The sequence below is a fragment of the Sebastes umbrosus genome, chromosome 7 (assembly GCF_015220745.1).
Source record: "Sebastes umbrosus isolate fSebUmb1 chromosome 7, fSebUmb1.pri, whole genome shotgun sequence".
Taxonomy (NCBI): Eukaryota; Metazoa; Chordata; class Actinopteri; order Perciformes; family Sebastidae; genus Sebastes; species Sebastes umbrosus.
In genome coordinates, this window is record NC_051275.1 from 29,048,683 (window position 1) to 29,064,617 (window position 15,935).

Genomic DNA, 15,935 nt, shown 5'->3' on the forward strand with positions numbered 1-15,935 from the left:
GAGAGGCATTAATTGTGCATGACTCGTGAATACATTTGGAAGAGGGGGCAGAGATGAACGGGGGGAACGAGGAGGAAAGAAAAGCTACAATAAAGAGACTGAGAGGTTTTTTAGTGCTACCATCCCTCGCTGTAAAGCTCTAAGCTCCACTTGGCTGCCCATCTCATCGCGGAGTCTGCGGAGCATTACCATCAGGACCATTTTCCATTAGCTCGCCACTCACGCTGCCTTTTCTTACACTCTTCTCTTCCTTTTTTTTATCTCTCTCTGCTTCTGGTTTCTCTATTCAGTCTGTAGCCTCTCTTATCCAGCTCTCTCTCGCTCTCTCATTTCATATCTCGCCATGTCTCCCGGTCCCCTCCGTGCGCCATCATCCCTCACCCTGTCATTTCCTGTGGTGTCCCTAATCTATAACATCACCTCCATGTCATTCCTCCCTCTCTGTCCTCCATCTCTTACCGCCATTGTCTCTTCAGCCCTTCAACAAATCATTTTCGACTCTCAGCGATAGTCGTTCAGCACACACTCAGACTGAGACAGGTTATCAGTAAATTGGGCCATCAATAACGCTTCTTATTTGCACTTATTGCATCTGAGAGCTAAGAGTCTGTGCTTTGCTAAAGGCACTTTAATTACCACACAGTTTCTATACCCATTTAAACCCATTAAAAGCTTCAAAATCAAATCAATTGTCTTGTGTTTTTAAAGGAACAGCATTTTGAAAAATACGCGTATTGGCCGAGTGTTAGATGAGACGATTGATACCTAGCTAGTTTATTGTCTCTTGAATCCAACAAACAGAGCATCCAGTGCATCGTTGAGCGTCCTTAAACAGGATGCACTGACATGAGTTGTGATAAATGTACTGTGTTCTAGGCTGCCCTCAACTCAGGACACTTTCATTTGCCCTCTGACTTATTTAGCCGAGGATCATGTCACTATATACGTAGAGTAAAGTTACTCCTCACCTAAAATAGGAGATTACATTCATGACCTCGTGACATTTTGACACTTATGTTCAGTCAAACCTATATACACCTTTTCATAACATAATAATGTTATTTTATTACCATTTTTTATGCTGACAACTCTTCATGATGCAGATTTATAGTGTTTATCATGGTTATGTCAGACGTATGTTGTGAGTTTATAGTAAATGAATCCCTACTGGGGAAGAAACACATTAAAATATGACTGTTTTGTTTAGGGCTGCCCCCTCTTAGTCGATTAGTCTACTAATGGGTTGTTTTGTTCTTAGTTGACTGAGATTTCTTTCGTCACTTTCGTTATTTTTTATGCTTTTTTTCATGCTGAATGACTTAGTTCTGATAACCTTATGAGCACATCTCTGGTAAACACAAGTTTAAAGTTTAAAGTGTTGCTTTTGTGAGATTATTTGTGGAGAAACTCGGTTTCACAGATCTGTCGATTAAATCAACTAATCATTTAATCAACAAAATCGTATCGAGTGTTAGTCGACTTAGAATTTCTTTGTTTTCGAGGACAGCCCTAGTTATGTTATAGTGTTCAAAGAATTGACCAGTGCTGTGGTGGTTTTGGATACTCACCCGAACAGGGAAGTTACATTTGCCCTTACGTACAGCCTCCTCGTCAGCCTGCCACTGATGCGGTCTGCTGGCCTCTGGCACGTAGGTGGGCTTCTTCCTCCTCAGGCTCTGACGAAGCTTGTTCATCTCCGGGGTCACGTGCTCCCTGGTACTGTGGATACAGGAAGGGATGTTGGTTTAGTGGCGTAGCACAGCCTAGAGGGCCTCTTTTCCTGAATCTAACTAAACAGTTTTGTTGTCTAAACCTAACCAAGACTGTATATCATACGAACTGTTGTATGACGATACGTTGATCACAACCAACTGACTCCCTTTAACGCACACAAACACACAGCATTCATTTACCCTCAATTTAACAATAAGGCTCATTAAAGGCTAATTAAATGCAACTATAATTTAAAGAAATGCCGCTTGAGAGCTTTGAACAGAAACTGTAGTCCTGTGTCTCATACCGGATTATGAGTGAAGTGGGATGGATTTCATTGATTAGCTCAAGCTCATTGTGCAGTAATCGTCCCTAACAAGGCAGTCAGTGCATTAGCGTCATGAACACTTCCCGCCATGATGCTCCATTGATTCTCCATTCAGACACATGCTGTACAAATCACACAGGTAGACTGTTAGCGCTAATGAACACAAAGCATAGGGTGTGCTTTCATCTCTCCAAGAAGCATCAGGAACGCCGAGCGAATGTTGATCACCCCACACACACACACACACGATCCTCTCTGCGCTGCTTAATTAGACCATTCAGCCCGCTGGCCTGTTTAGCGATGCTAATTTCCCAGCACAATGAAACGTGACGCCATCGAAACATGACCTGCTTAAAAATGATAATTACTGTTTTCATTCCTCCACAGTCACATCCCCCCTCAACAAAAGTACAACAAAAACATCTCTATTGGCGTGCGTCCTCTGTCTTTATCAAGACTGAATTAACTGCAGCACCAGCTCCTGTTAAAAAGGTTGAAAGTTGACTTTACCGTCCCTTTTCCTCCTGTTTTCCTACGTCCACTTCAACCACACCAGTCTCTTTTATGTCTCTCTAAATGTTCTTTAGTTTTTACGTTTCCTTCCAAACATGACTGAGAACAATTTAGTTGTATGGGACTGAATTTTTAGGAGACAGGGCTGTTCTCTTTGTCCCTCTCTGCGTTCAGTCTTCCATATCTCTTATGTTCATCTGAATAAAGAGTGTTATTTTCTTACCGTCTGGTTGCCCCATGAGTCGGCATCCAGGCTAAAACAGGGCGTGAACACGTACAAATATTACACTGAAGATAAGTAATGTCCATGTGTAAGCAGTGATCTGTACACTGAAGGGAAGAGATCTTCTCTCTGCTCTGCCACACACTGAGTTTACAAGCAAATATATATACACACAGACACATCACTTCTCATAATCACTGCTATGTTGCTGGTAATCTGGGGGCCAAAGGCAGTTAGACGTTCCTGTCTCTCAAACACACACACACACACACACAGGCGTGTGTGTAATGCAGAGTATTCAAATGAAACAGCTCGAGTGGCTTTACTCATTTCTGGCATGTGAGGCACGCGTCCTCTGCCAGGCAAACGCACACACACAAAAACACACATACAAGCCCCTCTGCAGCTCGACGCACCCACACATGTCGAGGCTTGCGCCAGTCATTTCTGGGCAGAGCGCCACCTGACTGGCACCTGGCGGACAGCAGGTGTGAACGTGTGTGAAGGGGTAAAAGCTAGCCGGTGCGTAATATCCCACAAGGGAGGTGGAGGGTCGTGTTATACGGGACGTGGTGGGGGGAAAGGGGATGCTGGTTGGGGAATACAGGATGCCCTGTAACTGCCCTCATATGGTTTGGGACAGCAGGAGAGGAGGAGTGAGCGAATAAGCATCTGATGCCAAGCCACAGGGGAACGGCGCAGAAATGAAATGATGTCAACGGAGGGTACGGGGGACAAGAAAACTGACTGGAAGAAGTGGACGAATGAAGAAAATTAGTATATAACCATAGACTGTATATAAGATGTGGACGTAGTCATCGTGACGTTACCCGTTGGTTTGTGGACTGACGTTTTGAAGCCTTAAGTTCTGCATTTTAACCGTCGTCATCTTGGTTTTTTGAAAACCAGAAGTGACACGAGAGGATGGAGCTAAGTACAACTGAACGCTGAATACGTCATTTTTAGACAACTAAAAATGTTATAATTAACTTTCATGAACTGAAAACACAGACAACTCCCAGACCGGACAACGCCGTGGTAGCGACCTGTCAATCACAAGGTAGCCACGCCCTAAAGCATCCCCTGCTTTATGGTCTATTTGACTCTAAATGGGACCATAATTTACTAAATGAACATCATGCTGTATTGAAAAAGACTTGAAACTAGTGATTGAGACCATAAACTCATGTTTACAATGTTTACTGAGGTAATAAATCAAGTGAGAAGTAGCCCCCTGCTGGCTATTAGAGAGAATGACAGTTTAAGGCACTTATGCATTGGCTTCACTTTTAAGACCCGGAGGTTGCCCGCTAGTGAAAACTGACTGGAAGAAGTGGATGTATGAAGAAATGACGTGAGAAAATTAGTGCTGTAACACACTAAATTATCTTGTTGATCCTCCATTAGTCATCCAGTTCTAATATAATAGAAATGTGAGGGGGTTGTGTGGTTTGGCAGCAAAGTTTAACAGGCCAAAAGACCAGAAGGATAAGAACAGAAAGAAAGAAAGAAAGAAAGAAAGACTAACAAACCAGCAATAAATCGCAGACTAAAGAAACTGAAAAATCCACTTCATGCTGAACAGCCAAAAGGAGAACGTTTCTATTAAATCAACAAACTCAGATGATCCATTTACATCAATTTGAAGATCCTTTATCCTTTTATTGAGAAAATCGAATTACTTTAGAGCATATTTTCACAAGAGAGAGAGAGATTTATCTGTACTGTAGGTTAACACTGAGATTAATATAGAGTGTAATTACATTTATCGGACACATTTTCCATTTTGTAAAGTGACAAGAGAGGTCGAGCACTTAAATGTTTCAGGTTAAATATAGAATTGTAAATCGGTTTGGATGTTCAAGACAAATGTGACTTTCACTGTAAGATTACATTTTCCATTCAAAGCTACGGACCGAATCAGAAAAACAGAACCTAAATTAATCACCAACACCAACCACTTCAGCACCACAACACACACATTCACAGCTATTTAAAACATTACCTATTACGTTACATTAAAACATTACCTATGTTGATTAATGTTCTTAGTGCCTTTGTGAAAAGCATTAACCTCGACTTTATTTTACAAGGTGGTGTTTATGCTAATGTTCCTCCATAATTACTACCCTATATTAAACGGTTATGCTAATGTGGTCATTAACTCGGCAAGACACACCAGTTAGTCCATTAGCAACTCATATTTTTAACTCTAGTGTCAAAGTGTCCAAAGATTTCAAAAAATACATTGTGTAAAATATGTATATATTGAATGCTTTACTCAGTGTAGGTAATGCGTAGCTTCAATGAAGTGTTGGAACAAGTGGATACAGAAAGGGGAGAGAAGTGGAGGAGTGAAATGAGGAAAAAGAAAAAAGGAAATGAGGTGAGAAAATTAGTATTGTGACACACTCAATTAACCTGTTCCACAGCCATCAGTCATTCTGCTTTAATTAAATGGAAATATAATGGGGTTAAGTGGTTTGACACAAAGTTTAACAAAGCAGCAATGTGAAGTTACTGGACATACTCTACTGCCCCACAATGCATTGCAGCTCTTCAGACTAATGCACTAATGTACAGATAATGACAAATGATGGCGAGTGACGTTAAGGAGGAGTTAAGAGTAATAGTGCCAGAACTCACGTATATAATGTACTGTAGACCGGAGCCCACTGACGGGCCTCATTTTTAAAGCTAGAGTGAACGTACTGGCATCATATGAAATTAGAAAACGTAATGAATCCATTGGTACCAACCATGTCGTACTAGCTTGTCGCGAAGCAGGTTAAATAACGCTCCAAACGTACGCTAAATTTTGGTGAGGAAAAACTGGCCATTTTCAAAGGGGTCCCTTGACCTCTGACCTCAAGATATGTGAATGTAAATGGGTTCTCTGGGTACCCACGAGTCTCCCCTTTACAGACATGCCCACTTTATGATAATCACATGCAGTTTGGGACAAGTCATAGTCAAGTCAGCACACTGACACACTGACAGCTGTTGTTGCCTGTTGGACTGCAGTTTGCCATGTTATGATTTGAGCATATTTTTATGCTAAATGCAGTACCTGTGACAATAAAAGTAATTTTTTTGTGTTGTAAATTAATTTCCAATAATAAATATATACATACATTTGCATAAAGTAGCATATTTGCCCACTTCCATGTTGATAAGAGTATTAAATACTTGACAAATCTCCCTTTAAGGTACGTTTTGAACATAAAAAATGTGTGATTATTTTGTTATTAATTATGATTAATCATGGACAATCACACAATTAATCGCGATTAAATATTTTAATTGATTGACAGACGTAGAAGATACCTGTGGAAAGTGTTTCGTTCACTTGCTCAGACAACATTAAGTCCATAAGAGGACATAAGAATGTGACCTGAGCCAGACTGAAGTGAAAACAAGTTGATAATCCCTCTCTTGCTGAGCAGCGCAGTGTGAAATGAACAGAAATGTGGTAGTAAACACTATTTGATGAAGAGACACATTAGGGTGGAGACATTACCCAGCATGCAACGAGTAAAGGCCTTGCATGGCTGTGACCTCACCACGCACAACAAGAACCATCTGCACGAGTAAAAAAAAAAAAAGAAAAAGACAAGAGGCAGACCGAGGGGGTGGACTGGCAGGCACGCAACATCAAAATAAATCTATAAATCAACGGCACAAATGAAGTCCCGCTCTCGTCATAAACCCACGCAAAAGCACTTCAGAGCAGACTACACAAACAGGAGGCCCACCGCCAAAAAAACACATAGTTGTTTCGCATCCAGCGTTTGAGTTAGCAGCCATCTGGAATGCATTGTTGCAGAGGAGATGGCAGGAGAGACGACTTACGATCATACGATGTTATGTCGTAGACTTTCAAGTCTGCTCACCCGAGCTGACCTCCCTTCATCGCCGCTTCCTCCCTATTCCTCCTCTTCACTGGTGTTTATACTCCGGATCTCCTCTTTTGCTCTGTTCTTGTCGGACGCAAGAATGGATCCTGAAGCTGAATGTCTGCAGCGCTGGCCATGTGAGGAAATGGGTTTCACAGGGATGGATTTTAGCGAGAAAGGTTCGCCTACGCGTACAGACTAATAAAATGTGGGGGAAAGTATTCCAACATTTTGCTGCGGCTTGTTAAGTTCGTATTAACTGTTAGTATGGTTGGGACAATTGTCATTAACAATGTGTGTGTCTAATATCAGTAACATCACTTTCTTAGTTTGTATTTAAAGTGTTTCACAGTTAATATTGATGTCATTCTGCGTTCATACGTGTGTCTGTGTGTCACCTCCACATAATCTATGTTAAGACTGCATGAACTCATGTGTGTCCAGCTGTGTTGTGTGCTTGCCAGATGTGAGTCTGATTGATATCTTTGGCACTCTCCCACTCTTTCACACACTAATGTACGCACACACACACAGACATATACACAGTGTTCCTCCCTGATCCAGATGTTCTGTGTTCAACGGCGGCTCAGAGATTTTGGCAAAACGGGACACACTCCTCCCTCGCACTTCTTCTCAACCAGATGCTCGCAGGACACACCTCGTACACGGAGGGAGGAGGAGTGATGTTGCCTCACTCACACACACACACACACACACACACACACACACACACACACTTGCACTCTCACGTAACACAAACACACACAATGAGTCATTGCCACCTCGCATTACGGTAAGCCATATGTCTGTGGAGCTCCGGAGAGACTAGGAGGGGACAGCGAGAGGCGGAGCAAGTGTTCAACAGTGTGTGTGTGTGTGTGTGTGTGTGTGTGTGTGTGTGTGTGTGTGTGTGTGTGTGCAGGGGATTGTCTGGGCTTAGTCATTGAGCTGACCATTTTATATGGACACGATGTGCCTCTCTCCGTTTCCTTCTCTCTGTTCTGTTCTGACTTATTGGCTAAACAGCTGAGGAGCTGTTGTGTTTTGCCAAAACCTTCAGTGTGACTGACGGTCAGTAAATTTAAAGTGGAGAAAAAAGCCTTGAAGTTGGGTATTACTACAGTTACGTACAACGCACAGTGATTGTTCGGCATACAGCTTTATGGCTTTGGCTAATTTAAACCATTTATAAACAACCATCTGACAAGCATCGACACATTTAGCAGCAAACCAAGTGAATTATTTCTCTATTTTAGTTTAGTTTTTGCTCCAGACAGAAGCCGAAGAAATACAGTGACAGTTTTTATTCTTGACATTTCTTCAGCATATTGGCGACACACACTGCTGCTGACATGTCACCAACTCTGTGACCATGAAACTGAATTTCTCCACCCGACGATCAGATCAGAGTTCTTCTTTCTGTAATATTGTTCACTTTTTGGGGCTAGTGTGAAAAAGTTACAATAATTTGGCAGTAGTATTTTTAGGGTTTTGTATGTTACATCAGTACCTAAATATAAAGCCTGAACTAGGTTTGCTGTGGCAGTTGGTGTTACCGGTACATACACCAATTACATTTCTTGCCCACCGCCCCGCACCGTTTTTTTGCTTTTTTTTTAGAAAGACATAAAACCCCTTTAGTTAATTTTCACGTATCAGTGTTCATCAAATAAAAAACTAGAATTTGTTAAATACTTAGCGGTTATCAATACATAGTTGACAACGAAGGCTACAAACTGAGAGTGAAAGTGTCTGCTACATACGGCGTCTCGGCTCAGAGGAGCAGGAGTCAGACTTCACACACTTCTTGACAGACAAGACGATGGTGGAGGATTTTGTGACAAAGCAAAAAGCAAAAGTATTTGGGCATATTTCAGATTTAAACCCAATACTATTAGGGAAGCATTAATCTGTAATCTTTTGGTAAGAAGCCGTGAGGAGGACGGAGCGGTCACAGCCGGTGTGCGTGGCGTAGCGGCGGCAGGTGGAAACCTGAAGCCCCGCAGCAAAAGCTGGACCGGAGAGGCCAGACACGCAGTCATCCAACGTCAAAGTATGCGCTCTACACATATTGAGCGTTGATTTCCTCACCGTAAGGTGATGATTGTACTTCTGTTTTGAGCATTTGTTGCTGGTTCTGGTGGTTTTCTAGAATAAAAGTCTATGAAATTCATTAATTTGTGCAAAGTTCACTTTTTCTTCACATTTTCAGCTTCATTAACTTCTCGATAGATTATCTTTCATACTCGCCACATTACAGACAAAAGAAGCATGTGCTCAAATAAACACACATAAATGTTCATCATTTTACAAACAGCTTTAAATGTCACTTCAATAGTGACTCATCTCTGGGCTAATCTGAACAAACATCATTAACATCAACATTAATGGAATTAAATCAAAACCACACAGACACAGGCACATTATGCTGACACACACGCGCACACACACACGCACACACACACACAGTAAACTGACCCAGTTTCTGAGCCCCGCAGACTACAAGTGACACTGAGTGACCCGAATAAGGACACCGACTCTTACTATCATCCCACACAGTCTCATCCTCTTCCTCTCTCTCTCCCACACACACACTCGACAAGTGACAGGTGGTCTTTGTTTGTGTGTGTGTGATTAAAAAAATAAAGGAGTGTGACGTAGCGGAGATAAACCAGGGCACTTGTGTTTAGACTGAAGCCTGACCCAGGACAGGATGGCCTTATTCGTTGCAGTGGTTTATGAGACTGTATAGGACAAAGTATGAAAGTGAGAGAGCGTGTCCCTTCCTGGAAATAACTTTAATATATACTATAGGGTGTTTTTTTGGCAGACAGAATGCACCACAGCAGAACCATTGCTACATACACAGATGTTCACATAACCCACATGCATAATTCAGTGTGGATTGAAACCCTTTCTTTCTTATCGCCAGAAGAGAATATTGATATCAGTTGTATTAGTGTTGAGCAGAGCTGTAGACTTGAGTCAGACTAAAAAATAAGAAGTTGCGCCTTGACTTGGACTCAACTACTGTGAGATTTGAGAATCGCTAAAGACTTGACTTGATTGTGCAAAAATACATAAGACAGCTTCAAGCAAGCCTTGTAGCATTGAATATTTAATTATTAGCTAAATAATTATTCAGCAATATAAAAATGCTTTTGACACAGCTTTGAAAGGAAAATGAAGGCTAACCCACACTAAAAGATTCTCCAGATCTTACGTTAAATAAACACTCATGTTGTTGCCACAAATCAACATTGGTCCTCCATTTCTGAGGTCTATCTTACTACTACTTTATGCTTCACGTTTTGCATTAGCTCATGCATTAGCCGCGGCCGTCATGACGGCGGTTGTTTTCCTTCATTCTTCAGTCAATTTGGTTCTTAATTGGCTATCGTTCTTTCCCACGTGACTGCGTCATCGGCTGTTCTTTGGGTTCCCCACACACAACAGGATATCCGATCATAAGTATTGAACATTTTTAATATTTAGTATTTGAAATCGGTGCGGCCAGGATGGACTTCCGAGCCGATCAGGGATGTAAAAAACAGTCTTAACATACCTCACACCACAGGAACATCTGGAAAGATAATCTTTAGAGCCATCAAAAAATTGGGGCTTTACTGACGATTGTCGGGAGGCGGGGAATCGGGCCCAAAATCGGCTTGATTCTCGTGTAGTGTGTAACCGGCATTAGTCAATAGTGAGTCATTTTAGCCTTCAGGTTTAGAGATCTGAAATATTTACATCTTTATTTGCAAAATGCCAAAAAAGACCTGCAACTAAATGACTCAGACTTGATTTGGACCTGCCCCCCAAAGGGCTTAGCCTAGCTTAGCAAAAGGTTATGTCCATATTGTACCCCACAATTTGCAAAACTCTCACGAGATGGTTAAGTTAGGCATTGACCTGGAGGTTAGGGAAGGTCGTCGGGCAGCAAGTCTCACAAGAGTTTTTGCAATTGATGGGTTAACATCTAGACGCGACCTTAACACACGACTGAAAACAGAGGGAAAAAGCTTAGTTCTGTCAAAAGGTGCCTCCCAACAACTTAACAGCCTTCAATGTGTTTATAAGAACGTTTTGGAGATGTTGTAAGGTAGATTTTTCTCTTGCAGGTTAGCTGTTTCCATGTGCTGGAAGTTGTTAGTGTGCTAAATTATGCTAAAAGCGTTCTAGACCAAACTCTCTACTGAACACACAAAGATGAAATTGATATCAATCTTTTTCTCTGACCTTTAATAAGACAGCAAATAAGCATATTTGCTAAAATCAAATCTGGTCTAAATCCTGAAACTTATTTCAATCCTAAAAAGTACAATGAGATGCCTCCTGCTAAAAATAACATCAAAACACAACACATTAAAATGTGGTCTGTATCTCTGCTGCTGATCATCAGACGGCCAGACAACCACATCAGACTAGTGACAGAGCAGACGCACAATGAAATGAAATTTTCCACGTCAACATCACAGCTGGAAAACAACACAATCCCACCAATCATTCAATCACTATGTTAATAAGTTATTTCCAAAGAAACAGGAGGAAACATAACAGGTGAACTAAAGTCATAAAGACATCAGTGTAAGTCTATGAAACATAAACACCCTTTGGTGCAGCAGATACAGTGAGCAAATATAAAGAAGAAGCAGCACATAGAGATCAGTGGAGAGCTGTATATGGTAATGTGTAGGTGGCTTATCAAGCAGCATACTTTTCTTTCTGTAAGTGAAGAGGCATACAGCTGTATTGCATCAGTAATGGTCCTCTCTGTCAAGACTGATGTACAGTGACAGCTGAAGCAGCGCCATGTGTTTAACCATCAGCCTGGCACCCACTGAGACTATTGTCTGTCTCCCCCTCACACACCCACACACCCACACAGACACACACACACACACACATGCATGCCTCAGCTTGCTCCATAAAGCAGGTCTACTCTATAAAAAAAGGGTCTGTGGGTTCATATATCTCGCTGTCATTGAAAATCAGGACCAATCCACAATCCATAGTCATTTGTAATGCAGTACAGGTCAATACTGTTCATTACGGTACATAATAAAAAATGTAGGTATGTCCTTGAATGATTTTTCATACTATAAAATACATTATTTATGAATTCTGTTTGCCAATAGAGCATTTCCTGTAGTGTGTGTGGGGTTAATACTTTCCAAATGTAACAGAGGGAAAGCAGAAATATGACTAGAATAGAAGAGTTACACTTACTGTCTGTGTCTAACTTTATCGTCAGTAAATAATTAAACATCCTGAAGCACACCAGCAATAAGAAATGTCATTTATTTTTTATTATAATGTGAGGAAATGGCACGGCAAAGTAATTTCTCGGTACATTTGACTCAGCAAGGAGGCTGCAAACGTGACAAAAACGTGTCACAACTGAGGCTAAGAACTTGTAAGTAATGCATCGGTGACTCAAGAAAACCAAACACGATTATTTCTTAACTTTATGAATTAATTTCCAACTGCACTGATCCAATTTCCAATGACAGATGGTAGTATTTCCAGGTGGCAACTAACACTCATGATTGATATTTTCTTTTCCTGCCATTTGCTCTGTCCCACCCACCATGTTGGTCATATTGATTGTGCTGTATTTGTCACAGCAGTGTGGGAGCTATGGCTTCTCATCAGTGTCTATGAGGAAGATTAAAGGTTAGATGGATTAAAAGTAAAATGAGAGAGAGAGTGTGTGTGTGTGTGTGTGTATGTGTCACATTGCCAACATGGTTACATACAGATGCCCATTACTGTAACTTGACATTGACGAGTCGGGTAGACACATCCTGTCCTTCCTCTGACCCCCTAATGCAATATGATCTTTCAGGGGGGTTCTGGTTCAGGGTGAAGCATTACAGAAAGCAGTCCTAATATAATTATAGTCTGTGTGTGTCTGAGTGTGCAGGCTGGTGGTCATCTTCCAGTAGGAGATTGAATGGCCCTCTGTGACTCAGGCTGCAATGCAGTGTGGGAATTTAGTGTGTTATCACAGTAACAGGTGGATAGAAGGTGAGACAGCGCGATGATGATCACATGACTGGACGAAGAGGTGACTCATCCTACTGATCAGGGATCAGTTCTGTCACTGACACTTTGTTCTGAAATCAAAGTTTGTCTGCAACAAGTGACTCAAAAACAGACAGGACGGCGAGTCCGCCTCCCCACAACGTTCAGGCAGCCTCCCACTGCAGATTCAGACCATGCCAAAGTTACTAATGATAGTGTTTATCGCTGCGTGTGCGACCACACTCGATCGTAAACAATACAGAATTAAAGCATTTTTGTCAAAGTGTTTTGAGCCCCACTACAATGTGTGTATTTCAGCCAGTCCGTTATGCCTGCCTTGTACGAACGAGCACAAGCTACAGCCCGGTTCAGGAGTGATCAACAGGTCAGAGTGTGATGCATTCACACTTCAAAAATCATAAAAGGGGTGTTCATTTATGAAGATTATCTTGCCGAACAAAACGTGTAAGTATCATAAACGTTTGTTTGCCACAGATTATTTTCTGCAATAATCCAAAACCCAATCCGTACCGTATCCATCAACCAAAACAAACCGCAGCCGGCTCCAGCGAGCCGAAACTACAAAGTAGAAAACGCCGTAGGGTCTGCATGGATCCAACCTGCAACCTCACATTTTAAATCCAAAGTGGTAAACACTACACATACAATGAAGTATGGAAACACTTTGGGTTTCACACATTGCCAGGAAAAGCAACATTGCGGTCAAGCCAGCTGTCACTGTCATCTCTGTGGTCAAATCAGCCGACACTACAACTGTAGAGCATCCATATACTGACATTTATGTTAAATACATTCAAACGTCCCCGATGGAGGTGAACATGGATGTATAAAGAGAATGGAGCTGACGGGACAGCTAGTGACAGATTTGGCGAAGTTAGCGGAAGTATACACGTGTGACTACGTCTAGTTTTCAAAGTAAGGTGTTAACAAAGGAACTATTTATACAAAATACATATAGGGAAATAAGATTGATTGGAATATATTCACCAGAAGTATAAAACATTACATGTCCCTTATAGATTAAAAAGAAAATACCACTAATTTGTGAGGGAAATTTCTTTATTCTTTGATTTTTGAGTTGCTCGAAACTTAATAAATAATGCCTGACAATGACTGATATATTTGAATTCAGGACACCTCTGACTACATACATGCTGAAAATCAAACATTTTACTCTATTAATTTAGATATTTCCCAAAGTAAAAGTCCCTGGAGGTGTATGATTCGACTTTTTCCCATGTCTAGTGTTAAAAAAGTTAGAAAAAAATCGCAATAAATCGTAATATCGAATAGCAATACTTTCGCAAAACATATCGAATCATCACCCAAGTATCTTTCCAGCCCTACTGGATTGCATGGAGCAATGCACGCTGTGTCGCGGTGAAGATGATGTCACGGCAGTTTCATGCTATGTCGCTATGACGATCAGGTAAGAATCCTGCCTACATCAACAGGGTACTATCCGCAGTGGAAAACAAAACTGAGAAAAGTACCTGGTACCAAAAGTGAGTGGAGTTGGGGGGAACCATGCAGTGGAAATGAGGCATTAGGCAACCTTGAGACAAGATAAACTCTAAGGAAAGTACTTGGAATGAAATGAGATGTCAACACTATGAAGACGGATTGATCCAGGAAGCAGCACAGGTTTCCAGAGCCGACTCTTGTCATGGTTTAACTGTAGCTAATGGAGATTTAGTGACACTCACACTGTTAAACTAACACTTAATATCATGCTCAAAGACACTAGCACATGTGCACATGTAGGAGCACACTATCCTAATTTTTTTTACATACAATTCTCACAGTGGACACATCATGTTCTCGCTCCTCCCGCCTCGCTCATTCAAGGCACAAATCGAATAAGGGGAGCGAGGAGGGCAGTCTGACAAAGCCGGGAGTCTGAGAAAACATCCTGCAATTAAAATTATCTGCTTCCCGGTCTTTTCCTGCAAATAGGATTTAGCTGGAAAACTTCAAGTGAAATTGTGTTAGCTTTGCAGAAAGAGAAAGAGTGTGTGTTGGTGCAATCACACGTCTATACACACATGCACCGTCACCTCAACACCAGTAGACACACGCATGCACACACACACAGCTCCCACACCTATTATCCTCTTCCTCCGGGCTTATCACGGCGCTTTGTCACTGCCCCTCCTGCTACTGTTTCAATTCCCGCCCACCCAAGTTAAGCCTGGAGAAGACAGTCTGTGTGTATGTGTGTGTATTGCTTGTGTTTCTGCAGGGAAACTTACATCCGCTCTCTTTTTTTTTTGTAAGAAAAAGCATTCTTGTCCTTCAGTGTATACATCATTGCATGCATTGCATTTGTGCACAACAGTCTGTGCATGCTTGAATGTGCTCCTACCTGTGTGTACATGCTCGTGTGTGTGTGTGTGTTTGTCTGAATGGGTTCCAAGATACAAAAGAGAGGCAGATTAACATAACAATATCCAAATCCCTCTCTGCCCTTGGAATAGCAGACAAACAGGGTACGGACCATGCTTTGGCTTAATGTGTGTGTGTGTGTTTGTGTGCCTGTATAAGCACTCATGTGTCTGCATCCACGGCCAAAAGCATGTCCATGTTTTTGCATGCAAGCGTGTGTCTGTGATGGGAAAAGTGTGTGTGGAAGCTAATCTCAACACAGTGCAGCCAGGCGTGAAGTGGAGCGGTCTAGTCGATATGCTCCAGTATCATATTGTCATGCTGTGTTCCCACTTTGTATTCCCTCCTATCAGTCTAGACCAGCGCCGAAGGCCGGGCTTATCAGCTGTGCTACGCCGCTGATATGACAGTAAAAGTGCTACGGCACACTTTCATCTCTAGGGTGAGAGATGAGACGCACAAACCAGGGACATTATGGAATAACTTTAAGTTCATTCCAGGCAGGAGTAAATTCACACCAACGCTCCAAAACTCCATATTTGCCGCTAGCTGTCACATCTTTACGGACACTGCTTTAAAACAGGGGGTTCTTAAATGTATTACTCAAAGGTCCGCATCAGATTTTCATTCAAGGTCAGAGGTCCGGAACGATTTGCGATAACAAAATAATATTTAATCATCTCACTTAAGACCCGCTCTACTCTGCCGATCGGTAAGCTACTCGTCGCAGTTCATAAATGTCTCATCTCTTGTGATTGGGCCAGAACGAAACCGAGGCAGACACGGCTCACATCCAAATTCTCCAGTTTATAAGTGAACTCGACATCAA

General features: G+C 41.8%; 1 protein-coding gene across 4 annotated transcripts in view; it reads right to left on the reverse strand.

The window, feature by feature from the left end:
• numbl (NUMB like endocytic adaptor protein) overlaps nt 1-15,935 on the reverse strand; it is a 72,793-nt gene that overhangs the window by 19,885 nt on the left and 36,973 nt on the right. For all 4 annotated transcript variants that reach the window (XM_037776116.1, XM_037776115.1, XM_037776112.1 and 1 more), the window contains one exon: nt 1,569-1,719. In XM_037776116.1, coding sequence (XP_037632044.1) covers nt 1,569-1,694 — 126 coding nt within the window. In that variant the 5' untranslated portion in view covers nt 1,695-1,719. The remainder of the gene's footprint in view (nt 1-1,568; nt 1,720-15,935) is intronic.